Source organism: Anneissia japonica, unplaced genomic scaffold, assembly GCF_011630105.1.
Source record: "Anneissia japonica isolate Jap-2015-1 unplaced genomic scaffold, ASM1163010v1 scaffold5067_len495651_cov149, whole genome shotgun sequence".
NCBI classification, from domain to species: domain Eukaryota; kingdom Metazoa; phylum Echinodermata; class Crinoidea; order Comatulida; family Comatulidae; genus Anneissia; species Anneissia japonica.
The window spans coordinates 76,728-91,043 of NW_022754121.1; the positions used below are offsets into that span (position 1 = coordinate 76,728).

Here is a 14,316-nt window from a genome sequence, read left to right on the forward strand (position 1 = left end):
ATTTTTATTACATAATCTGAAAGCACATGAGTTGTAGATACGATTTTTTACTTTATAATGGCTGATCGGACATTTTGACGTCATCATATTGGCATTTGAATTAAAAAACTGAATTTTTATTTATGATGCCATTATGTTTATACTCGTTTGAACGTATCTCGCTTATCCTTGGTCGATCGTCTTCCAACTTTGAGTATGTTATAGCTGAGACAATTCTCTTTCATATATTTGAATTCTTTTTACATTTTGATGACGTTATCATGGTCAAAAAAATTGTTTTTTCTGACCCCCTCATTTTTTCTTTCTTCAAAACGTTGATGACCCCATATAATCTTAACCATTCGTCATTTCTAAATCATATTAGGTGAGCATAAGCTTCAGGTCAAGGTTGAATGTTATGTACCTTAGTTTTCCGTTAGCGCTTTTTAGCGTGCACGTACGCGTGCGTCAACATTTATATATGCATAAAACCATGAATTTTTTTAATCAATTATAGCACCTTGGGAAGAAAGGTGACCCCCAATTTTTATTACATAATCTGAAAGCACATGAGTTGTAGATACGATTTTTTTACTTCATAATGGCTGATCGGACATTGTGACGTCATCATATTGCCATTTGAATTATAAACCTGAATTTTTATTTATGACGCCATTATGTTTATACTCTTTTGAACGTATCTCGCTTGTTCTTGATTGATTGTCTCCCACCTGTGAATATGTTATAGCTAAATCAATTCTCTTGAAGACGTGTCCCTTTATTTTTCATTTTGATCACGTCAACATGGTTAAAAAGAATGAATTTTCGTAGCCCTTTTATCTCTCATTCTTAAAAGATGTAAAACAATAGAACAGAGTGAGGGCGGCAGACTGCATTTCGACGCTATCAGACTAATATATATAGGTTATGTGAAGGGAAAGTTCGTGTGGCATTACCAACTAACAGGCGGTTTTAAATACACTTGACAATGTTTAATTTCGTGTGCTCTTACTGTACACGCACACATGATGACGTGCGTGTCTTCTCCATATTACTATTCAGATAGTTTAAAGAACGTTTCGGGTCATTTTCAGCGTTTCAAAACTTTCCATAATTTACCCGCCGTACGTTCATTTCTAGGCACACAGCACATATTATAGCTGGAAATCACGTTTTGTTACATACTTTGTGTTCCTGACACATTATTCATATCAGGAGTCACTCTTTGTGCTATTACCGTGCTCATGGGCGTCAAGACGTACGTGTACACATGCGGAAATCTTTTAAAATGCTCAAAATTATTCTTTTTTAAAAAGACTAATTACAGCATATTTTAGCATATTATGACACTTTTCAATCAGCACCGCGTGATCTTAATGAGGGTCAAAGTGCGGCGGATCACCTAACTCGTCCTCAGTGACGAGTTCAAATCTTGTTTAGATTAGATCCAAAATGACAGTTACTTACTAACACTGAAACAATAACATTTGAAAAACAAAATACTGTATATGAAACTATCGATGAAATTTAAAGGAAAACCCACGACGAAAACTATAGTAATAAGAATATTCATAGTCGTAAAAATGAATACAGCAGTAGGCCTATAGACATAAAAATTGCCACTAAATATTTATAAAAACTGACAGGTCCACTGATTAATCTCAGAACAATATACATACAGTACTCCAAGTATTAAAATAGGCTACAATTCAACATTAATTAGGCCTATGTCATCATCGGGAGCAGGCTGGTTTCCCCTGGACATTTTGCCCATTGTCATTTTCAATTTCTCCCTGACTTTTGCCACCCACCCCTTTACATCTTCTCATATTTAATTTCAATTATACATTTTATTTAATTAATTAATTTTTTCATTTTACTTATTGTCATCCACGTATCATAGACATTCCAACATGGTTAGTGGAGCTTAGGCATTGCCCATAACATCTCCTTTTATAGAATTCAATATGATTCATTAGATTTAAAGTTATTTGAACATGTCTCTTTGGAGTTCTTTGTTAGTTTGCTTTTTTCTTTATTCCTCTCTGAAATTGTACCTTGATCAATCACTTGAATTTCATTTGTACCCTGTTGTTCAAATGACAATAAAGAATATCGTATTGTATCGTATCGTAACATTCTACTTCAACAATAATATTAAACAATAACGACAATAAGTTAATAATATTCACTTTAAGAGTACTAATTAGTCATAATAACGATAATAAAGGTGATAACAACAATATAATTAGTAATAATATTTTAACAATACTAATAGTAATAATACTAATTGGTAATAATAACGATATTTAAATATCTAGTTTAAAATTATTAAAATAATAATACTAAGACTAATATAATAATAATAATAATAATAATAATAATAATAATAATAATAATATGAATAATAATAATATGAATAAAAAAATCGAAAATTATTATTTATATGGTAAAAATTTATTAAACAATTCAAATATGCTAAGAATAATAATTAATATTAAAACTAACGGTAATAAAAACAACAATAATAATAACAACAATGACAACAATAATATTAACAGCAATAATATTAATAATTTATAGTAATACTTTAAAGAATTAGTATTTTATACTTCATGAATTACTCCTTCAAAGTGTAGTACCAGTAAATAGGCTGCAGTCGACTTGTGGCCGAGTTGACTTGTGGCCGAGTTGACTGTAGCCGAACATTTTGAGGCCGAGTTGACTTGTGACCGAGATGACTTGTGACCGAGATGACTTGTGGCCGAGTTGACTTGTGGCCGAGTTCGATCGAATTCTTTCGGGGCCCTCACAGCACGTGGATCCCACCTGAAAAAGGGCTTGCGCGTAGCGCTTGGCTGATTAGGCCTAGCGTCTGGGATTTTTTTCACCACTGTATGGAGATACCAGGGGAGGCGCCAGGATTTGCCTGACGGGAGAGCCTAGCCTAGGTATAGACGTGTAATGCGGTCTAGGGGCCTAGGCTAGGCCTACACTACTAGGCCTAGGCATTCCTATCCTAGGCCCTACAATACAATACAGACAAAACAGAGGCGAGGTATACTTACTTCTCCTATGCAAAGTCCCATGACTTCTTCTCTTTCTGTTGAAAGAGCATGAGTAAGACATACCATATAGGCATCTGCTTTCAAATGTACACAAGATATTGTCATCTTATTGATTAATTATTAAGAAAAAAAAACTGCGAGGGCTGTGCTACCCTAGCCTACTACTAGCGAATACAGATATTTCGGCGGTATGCATTTCGGCGATTTCGGTCGCGAATCCCGATAACAGCCGCAGTATGGAACGCCGATGGACGCACTAATGCCAGTGATGATGATAATGTTGGAAAGTAATTTTTAAAGGGTTCTGTTTTTCATGTGTGTTTTATAATTGAGTTTATTAATTTGTCTTTTAAACGATTCTTGACTAGGCCCTATACATAATTATTTTTTTGTATTTTATTCAGTATGATTATTACGATTGTTTGTATCAAAAATTTTAATTACAATTACAGTAATTTGAATATATTTTTAGCGTGTTTTTCAGTACAGTATGTAGTTCAATACTGAAAAACAATGTTCTTTTTTCTTCTTTGCAGTTCCCAGTAATGAAAAGTCAAGTTTACAGGCCTACATACATTAATTGTTGCAAAGTATCTATTTGGTGATCATGAGCCCTCATCATTTGTCTGGCAGCGCACGCGTGCCAATGGACTTGTTTGCAAACACGTCTGTAGAATGAGGCAATCCAGCGTTCCAACTCCAACATTAAAACCTTAATTACCAGTGTTTCGGTATGTTGTAATCATTATGAACCGTTGCTTGTTTTAGTAATATACCATGACTTGCATAACCTTACCAACGAGCAGTGGCGTATCTAGAGGAGGCGCGAATTAAGGCGCACGCCCCCTCCCCAAAATAAAAAATTACTCACATCCCCCCAGTCGTCTCCAAAAAATCACGGTCAAGTAGTTAAAAATTACTTAAAATCCCCTCGACTGATGCTTTGCAAAAGTGGCATCGCAAAGAAGCCCATCGAAAGCTCACAAAAAATAGAAGCCAAAGGCTTCAGTTAGAGGTTTTACGACGTTAATGATAGGCCAGCGCCTTAATCACAAAAGCTGAAACCCATTGGAGTTTTTAATTACTAGTTTTTTTTCCACATTTTATAACTAAAAAAAAGTATATATGTAGTAGGATCTCTGTGGGCTGCCTGATATTAAATTATAATGCAATACAGTAGAACCTCGATTTTACGTACGGTATGGGACCTGTCTCTTATACACATCTAGATGTGTATAAGAGACAGTCCTTGACCTTACTGCGAACGTATTTAATGTAAAGTGGTAATATGCTCAGGAAAGTGTTGCTTACTGTTACTATTTTATACGATACGATAAGGGGAGGGGATCAGACTTTTTTTCATAAAACCGACAAAAAAGGGGGTCCGGGGCCAGGGGCGGATCCAGAGATGTCCAAAAGTGGGGGAGGGGCAAAGGGGGGACCGAAATTTGGGCCGATCGAGACAACACTCAAAATAGGAGGTCCCGGGGCATGCCCCGCAAAATTTCTGTGTTTTAGACGCCCGAAAATAATATTTGAGGCGTTCTGGGCTATCGTTTTTTTCTTTTTCCCTTTTTTTTTTTTTTCTTTTTTTTTTTACCTCTCAAAAGGGGAACCGGGGCCGGGGCGCCCCCCCCCCACTAAATCCGCCCCTGGGGGATACCTACTTAAAAACAAAATACACCAGCCGACTAACCGGAAACGCCTTTCATTGTATTAAAAAGGGGGTCCGGGAAAATGTTGATTCTTGGATGGCGGGAAATGAGCTTTCCAGACTTCTGAAAAAGCAGAAATGCAGAAATAATTAAGAAACTAAAAAATTGCTCATTACCTGGCCCTGATGATGTTCATCCCCTTGTCTCTTTCTCTTTACATTATCTTTAGCAAGAGTCTTTCCTTTCTGGCTCTCTTCCAAAAATTTGGAAAGATGCAGTTGTGACACCTATTTTTAAAGGTGGATCCCCAAATTATCCGACTAATTATAGGCCAATTATTCTCACCTCAGTTATCTGTAAGATCTTTGAAAAATCGTTTAAAATGCTGTCGTAAACCATCTTGAAAATGTTGGTCTTCTTATTTCCTCTTAACATGGATCCCGTTCACGTACAGTAGGTCCTGCCTAGCTCAATTGCTTGAGTTTTTTCATGATCTCCATTGTGATCGTGATGATGGTCTCCTAACAGACGTCATCTACCTAGACTGGGCCTCAAAGCTAAAATATCTGCATTTGGTATTCGTGGGAAAGTCGACAATTTGTCAATGTTAAAGGTACTTATTCATCTTTAGTTTCTGTTACCTCTGGAGTACCACAGGGGTAGGTCCTTGGATCAATCCTTTTTTTATTTATGTCAATGATTTGTTAGAAGATATGAGTAGTTCTGGTAAGGTTTTCGCAGATGACGCAAAGGTTTACAGGACGATTAAAACAAAAATGAATGCTGATATTCTTCAAAAAGATATAGATAAACTTTTGAAATGGAGCAGTAAGGTTTGTGAGTTTCAATGAGACTAAGTGTAACATCCTTCTTGTTGGTTCTAGAACCCCAAAATGTTCTTACACTATGCAGTGGCAGCGCCAGCGGGGTGGGGAGCAGGGGGCTTAACCCCCATCGATCTGGTCAAGCCCCACCCCCCATCGGCCAAAGCTCGTCGGGCAGTCGGCCCTCAGATAACGCTGCACGCTATAGTTACACCCATATATACTTAGCTAGCTCCCCAGTCAGACATCTTAGCACCCCCACCCCCATAAATTATATCCTAGAGCCGCCACTGACACTATGGGAACATTGAGCTGTTAGCTGTCACTGAGCAGCGTGATCTTGGAAAAACTTATTACTCCAGATCTAAAAGCCATCGACTCATTACCAAGGTTGTTGCTAGGGCTAATTCTTCGGTTGGTGGAATTAGAAAAACATTTACGTATATGGATAAGCACATTTTCTTTCCTCTTTATAAAACCCTTATCAGACCCTTAATGGTATATGTTGTGCAGGTGTGGACTCTACACTATCAGATGGACATCAATGCCTTGGAAAAGGTCCAAAATCGTGCTACGAAACTTCTAACTGCAAATGATAGGTTTACCTTTACTCGAAGGCAGGAGGATTAGAGGAAATATGATAGAGGTTTTTAAATTAATTAAAATGGGATTGAAAATATCGAATTTCAGCTTTTCTTTAACATTAAACATCTTTTACAAAACGTATTTTGTAAGAGACAAAACCATGTCTGTTCCCTATAAACATGACAAAAAGAGGTATAGTGTGTCGAAACATGGTCTTGTCATTAATAAAAAAATGTTTTGTACAGACAAACATGGTTTTGTCTTTAACAAAACATGTTTTGTGTAGACAAACATGGTTTTTTCATTTACAAAACATGTTTTGTCGAGACAAATTTGGTTTTGTCATATACAAAACATGCTTTGTCGAGACAAAACATGTTTTGTACAGACAAAAATGGTTTTGTCCTCACAAAACATGTTTTGTCGAGACGAACATGGTTTTGTCATTTACATAACATGTTTTGTCGAGACAAACATGGTTTTGTCATTAACAAAACATGTTTTGTCGAGACAAAACATGTTTTGTGAGGACAAACATGGTTTTGTCATTTACAAAACATGTTTGGTTAAGTATAAAATATACTTACCAATCTGCGATCTACAAGAGGTACGGATCTTTGAGGAGTAAGTGAAAATGATTGTCAATGTAATTCGTCTGTCAGTCCACTGTACTGTCATTCCTCTCGTCTAGTCGGTCGTGAATGAATGTGTGTGTGTGTGAGAGACTCGTTTAGTACATAATGACCTCAGGTAACTAGTCTCTGTGCAGACTGTATGAGCCCCTACAGGAGCTCCCCCCTTGATCGGTGAAAACGATAACCGATCGAACTAAGAACAAAGAACACAAAAATCTAACTATGAACTATAAATACAAACACAAAATGAAAACTCGCGAAGCGAGAAATGGTTTAATCAAGTGAAAAGTCCGCCAATTTAGCAGGCCACCTAACACGTCGTCCCCGGCGTGTCTGCCGCTGAGGTACAAACATGGGTACTGCCGGAGGGGGGGGGGGTCATGTGAGGTAGAGTCGTACTTGTCTCGAAGTCAGTATCTAAATAGGCTACTTTAAGACGATCTATACTGACGGTGTCCTGACGGCCATTGATATCCAATACAAAATGCTTGTCGCCGAGCTTCAAAACTGGAAATGGACCACGATAAGGGGCTGCAGTGGCGTACGTACCCGGTCAACACGGACCAAATATGGGAGCAAGAAGACAAATCCTTATGCAACTGGGAGGGTCGCCGGTGGACCCTCGTAGGCGTACATGCAACGTGCTGGAAAATCTGCTTAACTCTGTCAGCATAGTCGGCAGGATTCAAGTCACCCGAAGGCGGAGAAGGCGAAACAAACTCTCCAGGTAAAGCTATCGAAGCACCATACACAAGCTCAGCTGGTGAGCAACCTAAATCTTTCTTAATGATAGTACGAACACCAAGCATGACTAAAGGTAGGGACTCCGTCCACTTAACTGCGTCTTGGGCCTTTAATGACACCTTCAACTGACGGTGGAACCGCTCCGCTAATCCGTTGGCTATGGGGTGATAAGCGGTGGTGCGTATGCGCCGAGTTCCTAAGAAACCAACTAAAGAATTAAATAAAGCAAATTCGAACTGCCTATCTCGATCGGTAGTAAGTGTTGATGGAACAACAAACCGTGAAACCCAAGTGGAAACAAAAGCTTTAGCAACCGTCTCGGCTGTAATATTGGTGATGGGAACCGGTTCCGGCCAGCTTGTGAAACGATCGATACATGTTAGAAGGTATGTAACGCTCTCTGAAGAGGGGAGGGGGTCTGACAAGATCGATATGGACATGGTCCTAACGTCTGGGGAACTGAATGTACCTAAAGGAGCTATGAAATGTCGATGCACCTTACACCTCTGGCACTGCAAACATGATTTTGCCCACTGACGGACATCCTTGTTCATACCAGGCCACACGTAACGGTTACTAACTAATTTCAATGTAGCCCGAACACCGGTATGGGACAATGAATGTAATGCATTAAAAACAGTGCGACGCATAATCTGAGGGACAAAAGGGCGAGGGTGTCCTGTAGTCATGTCACACACAATAGTACTCTCCTGCAATTCTCCATCCATCTGCTGTGCACTGGCCATCGCTGCATAATCAATAGTAGAAAGGGCACTAATAGTAATGCGGGATAATGCGTCTGCTAATTCATTCTGCGATCCTTTAACATGCCGTAAGTCGCTAGTGTACTGGGAAATAAAGTCTAAATGACGGATTTCCCTGGGGGAGTATCTGTCGGAACTTGTACGAAGTGCAAATGTAAGGGGTTTATGGTCTGTGAGAATAAAGAATGACCGAGCCTCCAAAAGGTACCTGAAATGTCGAATGCCTAAAGTAAGCTGCAAGCAGCTCCCTACCGAAAGTACTATACCTGCTCTCGGCTGGCGTCAATCGACAAGAGAAAGAATTACCGAGAGGCGACCAAACTCCATCGACCAGCTGTTGAAGAGCACCACCTAATGCAAAATCCGATGTAACAACTAAGCAGAGATCAACGTCTGCCCGAGGGTGAAACAAGAGGGATGCCGTAGACAATGCTGCCTTTATCGCATGAAAAGCAGTCACAGCATCAGGAGGTAGCTGCACCTTCCGTTTAGGTTGCCCTTTAAGCAAGTCAGTTAATGGGCGTATAAGCTCGGCACAGTGAGGAACGAACCGACGGTAATAATTGATTAACCCTAGGCACTCTCAAAGCTGTTTAACCGTGTCAAGAATTGGGAACTTTTCGATAGCTTCTACCTTACTATGAAGGGGACGAATACCAGCTGAGCTCACTGAATGGCCTAAGAATTCCAGGTCAGGAACACCCAGTACGCATTTCGATGGTTTTACTATTAAACAAAACTCGTCGAGCCGTGTAAATAACTGACGGAGGTAACTCTCGTGCTCAGCCGAGACCAACAAATCATCTAAATAGGCGTAAACAAAATCCAGTCCTTGCACACAACACTGTCAATAAACCGTTGGAAAGATTGCGCAGCATTGCGAAGGCCGAAGGGCATGAGCAAAAATTCAAATAGGCCAAAGGGCGTGGTAACTGCAGTCTTCTTGACATCGTCGGGGTGCACAGGGATCTGATGATAGGCCTGTCAGGAAAAATTTGGTCCCGGGCAAAAATCGGTCCGGCGGACTGATTTTGGCCTCATAATTACAAATGTAGTCGACATAAGCCAAAATCAGTCCGCTGAAATTTACTTTGCTGCACAGCAGCCTTGCAAATATTTCGTCCGCAATAGGTTTTGGCGGAAAGAACAATTCCTAAGCTTTTACAGATGCGCATATGCTTATCTAGCCAATCACAATGATGTCCCTAGCTGAAGCCTTAATTTGCATACATCACTCTATATAAGAGTTTAAGATCGGCATGTACTTGTGTTGATAGAGCCTTCGCGGTTAGTAAACATTGGAATAAAAGTAAGGAAAGACTTAGCAATGTACACGGACATACATTGCCATTGAGAGAAAATTTAATTTCATATTCATAACTCATACCGCCTCCACACCTCATATATTTGGTAGAAAGAGGGTGGGTGGGGGAACGACGTGAAAGTGTTTTTGGAATTTAACATGTAGATTCCGCTACGCTAGACACAGCACAGTGGTTTCAAACCACCAATTACAATGTGTCCATCGCTGAAGCCTGATTTACAGACATCACCCTATATAAGAGTTTTAAGATCATGATGTATTTGGCTTTTGTTGATAGCAGAGGCTTCGAGGGGTTTTTTTTCAGTGACAGGACCAACTACCATACCCCTTCTAAATCCACTCCTCATATATTTGGTAGAAAGAGAGGGTTGGTGAACATCGTGAAAGGGTTTTTGAAATTTAACATGTAGATTCCGCTACGCTTACCACAGCGCAGTGATTTCAAACCACCAATCACAATGATGTCCATCGCTGAGGCCTGAATTTGCATACATCAGCCTATATAAGAGTTTAAGGTCGGCATTCGACATGTACAGTACAGTATTTTGTGTTTAGTTGATAGAGCCTTCGCGGTTAGTGAAAATTTGGATTAACAGTAAGGAAAGACTAAGCTATGTACACGGATATATATTACCTGTAGTTGTATTTTTAATAGTGTTACAATATATTTGCTATGAACAATACACACATTGACATTAAATTTAATTTCATATTCATAACTCATACCGCCTCCACGCCTCATATATTTGGTAGAATGAGAGGGTGGGTGGGTAAACGTCGTGAAAGGGTTTTTGAAATTTAACATGTAACATGTAGATTCCTATGGCGCTATCACAGCACAGTGGTTTCAAACCACCAATCACAATCGCAATGATGTCCATCGCCGAAGCCTGAATTTACAGACATCACCATATATAAGAGTTTACGATCATGATGTACAGTACAGTATTTTATTTGGCTTTTCTTGATAGCAGAGGCTTCGAAGGGTTTTTTTCAGTGACAAGACAAACTATCATATCCCTTTCTAAATCCACGCCTCATATATTTGGTAGAGGGTGGGTGAAAGTGTTTTTGAAATTTAACATGTAGATTCCGCTACGCTGATTTCCAACCACCAATCACAATCGCTGATTTCAAACCACCAATCACAATCACAGTGTAGTCCATCGCTGAAGCCCGAATTTGCATTCATCACCCTATATAAGAGTTTAAGGTCATGATGTACAGTACAGTATTTGGCTTTTGTTGGTAGCAGAGGTTTCGAGGGTTTGTGGAAGAATAAGGGAAAAGCTAGCTATATAGGCTCTAGAGTACACAAATATACGGTACTAGTTAAACTATTGTGTGTGTGTGTGTGTGTGTAAAATAAAAATATGTATAAGTCAGAAACGCAACAGTACTTCCCTGCACATTGCTTATGTTATATCAAGTCAATGTTATGTATTTTTCGTTTCTCATGCATGCATTTTGGGTGATGACCACACACAGGATTATACATGTCTCTTATACACATCTAGATGTGTATAAGAGACAGGTACTATACCTGCTCTTGGCGGGACAAAAGGGCAAGGGTGTCCTGTAGTCATGTCACACACAATAGTACTCTCTCCTGTAGGTGTTGGAACACAGGATTAACACTTTGCTCCTGCAATTCTCCATCCATCTGCTGTGCATTGGCCATCACTGCATAATCAATAGTAGAGCATGATAATGCGTGATAATTGCCAAAAACATGAAATAGGTAACTTTCCTCCAAAATGCCAGTCGAAGTCGTCGCATCTATTTGCTGGCCTTGGCGTTTCCTGAAGGTTTGAATGAGCAGGGGGAACGGCAGCTGCGCGCAGCCTCGCTAAAGCGAGCATGATACCAACAAAGGATATGCACCAGGCATGGGGATGGAGTATGTGATTGTCGTTGCCGACTATTGCTCCTACTCCGAACCTGGTGGGTAAGTGAGGCTACAAGAGAAGTTAGTTTACTCACTTCATCACGCAGTTGCTGAATTTCCGAGGGGCCTTCAACGGGGTATACACGACAGGAACTAGGGCGAGGGGCCGAAACTAGTGCAACCGTGGGAGGGGGAGACGGAGCTACGTCCAAAACCTTACCGGTTAAAGCACCATCTGAGACGGGTGACAATGTGGCAATAGTCGTAGGGGCGGTGGTGCGACCTCCACAATTCGGTCCGCCAACGCTGCCAAGTCATTAAGTGGCATGTCATCTCTTGTGGAGGCCAGTATTAGTTGAACATTGGTTGGCAATCGTTGCACAAACAGTTGCTTCAAAATAGAAGGCTCCAGTTCAAGCTCCCCCAACAACTGTTGCATCTTGCGTAATAACTGACTTGGCTTACGGTCCCCAGTTCCTCGGGGGTTAAAAGTTGGTGTAAGCGTTTCTGCTCGGACATGGATGTTCGTTTCACCAGCTCATCCTTCAACATGGTATACGGCATATCTTGGGGAGGATTAAGCAATAAATCTCGCACTTCCTGTGCAATTTAAGGCTGGAGAAAAGCAATAACATAAGCATAGCGTGTCGCTTCGACAGTAATCCCTATATTGACGAACTGAGCCTCAACTTGGGCAAACCAAATAAGAGGATCGTTGGGCCAAAACGGCGGTAATTTTAAGCTAAAGGAGGCTAGACCTAGGCCTACCGCGGGGATGTAGCAGCTGGACTAGGAGCTGGTACTACGCCTACAGTCGGAGATTGAACAGGGGCGTGGCCTACAGACGGGCCCAAATGCTGTTTTGTAGGAGCTGTATTAACAGTGCCAGTAGCCCCATCAGGCAGCGACGCCGCCATTTTACCAGGAGTAGCCATACTGGGCCAAAACACACCAAAACTAGCAAGTAGAAAAGACGAAAGAGAATGCAATCAGAACTCGGCTCGGACACAATACCGCACGTCGGGGTCACCACTTTGGTTAAGTATAAAATATACTTATCAATCTGCGTTCTACAAGAGGTACGGATCCTTGAGGAGTAAGTGAAAATGATTGTCAATGTAATTCGTCTGTCAGTCCACTGTACTGTCATTCCTCTCGTCTAGTCGATCGTGAATGAATGTGTGTGTGTGCGTGTGTGAGAGCCTCGTGTAGTACATAATGACCTCAGGTCAATAGTCTCTGCGAAGACTGTATGAGCCCCTACACATGTTTTGTCCTCACAAAACATGTTTTGTCGAGACAAAACATGTTTTGTCGAGACAAAACATATTTTGTACAGACAAACATGGTTTTATCATTTACAAAACATGTTTTGTCTCGACAAACATGGTTTTGTCATTACAAAATAAGTTTTGTCTCGACAAAACCTGTTTTGTGAGGAAAAACATGTTTTGTAAATGACAAAACCATGGGTGTCCTCACAAAACATGTTTTGCAAAAGACAAAACCATGTTTGTCTGTACAAAACATGTTTTGTAATTGACAAAACCATATTTGTCTGTACAAAACATGTTTTGTAAATGAAAAAGCCATGTTTGTCTCGACAAAACATGTTTCGTCCTTTACAAAATATGTTTTGTACAAACATGGTTTTGTCTCAACAAAACATGTTTTGTCCGTTACAAAATATGTTTTGTACAGACAAACATGGGGTGTCTATAAAACGAAGACCGAAGACCCAAAAACGAAGACCCCTATTTCTTCTCTTTTATCTTAATCATAATACACCAGGCAGTCACAAAATAATTTGGACGTCTGTTTGTGAAATTTCCAAGGGTCTTCGTTTTACAGACACCCTATATGGGTGTCTACAAAACGAAGACCGAAGACCTATAAAACGAAGACCTACAATTATTTCTCAATTATTTCATTGGAAGTATTTCCAAATCATCATAAAACTATTCCCAGGTACATATTTCATTATTTAATCAGAATAAATTGAGGAAAACAAATAAATACTTAAGGGTCTTCCTTTTATAGACACCCTATATGGGTGTCTATAAAACGAAGACCGAAGACTTAAAAACGAAGACCCCTATTTTTTCTCTTTTATCTTAATCATAATACACCAGGGAGTCACAAAATGAAAATTACGGAATTATTTGGACGTCTGTTTGTGAAATATCCAAGGGTCTTCCTTTTATAGACACCCTATATGGGTGTCTATAAAACGAAGACTCTCGGCTCGGCCCTATATGAGTGTCTATAAAACGAAGACCCAAAAATGAAGACCCCTATTTTTTCCTCTTTTATCTTAATCATAATACACCAGGCAGGCACAAAATGAAAATTATGGAATTATTTGTACGTCTGTTCATCATAAAACTATTCCCAGGTACCTATTTCATTATTTCATCGGAATTAAATGAGCAAATATCAAGAAATACTTAAGGGTCTTCACCAAAAATAAAAAGTTATCTTGAACGCGCTTCACGGGGAATCCCCATAATTCACGCGAACCCACATGAACTTAATGGCTCCTAAACTAGATTGATTAGGAAGTTTGACTATACGCGCATAGCTAGGTAGCTTAAGACATCAAAGCGGAAAAGTTGGAGTGGAGATATGCGCGCTCAAATATAACGTTTTTGTCAAGTTTAGTCATGGTCTTAGTTATGAGGTGACATTTCGACGAAATGTATCACAAAATAAACTGTATTTCAGTGTATCCTAATGCCGATATGGTCTCTAAAAGGGTCTATCTAAAATGTTGTGATTTTTGTCAAGGCTCTTGACACACAAATATATTTTTGCGTACCCACTGGTGGGTCGCGACCCGCAGTTTGCGGA

General features: G+C 39.9%; 2 protein-coding genes across 2 annotated transcripts in view; both read right to left on the bottom strand.

Moving 5' to 3' along the window:
• LOC117123118 (lys-63-specific deubiquitinase BRCC36-like) overlaps positions 1-3,243 on the bottom strand; it is a 13,757-nt gene extending 10,514 nt beyond the window's left edge. Inside the window, exon 1 of the mRNA XM_033268961.1 lies at positions 3,048-3,243. Coding sequence (XP_033124852.1) covers positions 3,048-3,152 — 105 coding nt within the window. The 5' untranslated portion in view covers positions 3,153-3,243. The remainder of the gene's footprint in view (positions 1-3,047) is intronic.
• A 3,934-nt stretch (positions 3,244-7,177) lies between these two features.
• On the bottom strand, positions 7,178-12,030 carry LOC117123119. The gene is made up of 5 exons (XM_033268962.1): positions 11,932-12,030; positions 11,182-11,427; positions 10,414-10,468; positions 8,561-8,752; positions 7,178-8,424 (listed from the first exon to the last, which is right to left on the bottom strand). Exons 1-5 carry the CDS (start codon positions 12,028-12,030, stop codon positions 7,178-7,180), a joined length of 1,839 nt encoding a protein of 612 aa, XP_033124853.1.
• Positions 12,031-14,316: the final 2,286 nt, after the last annotated feature.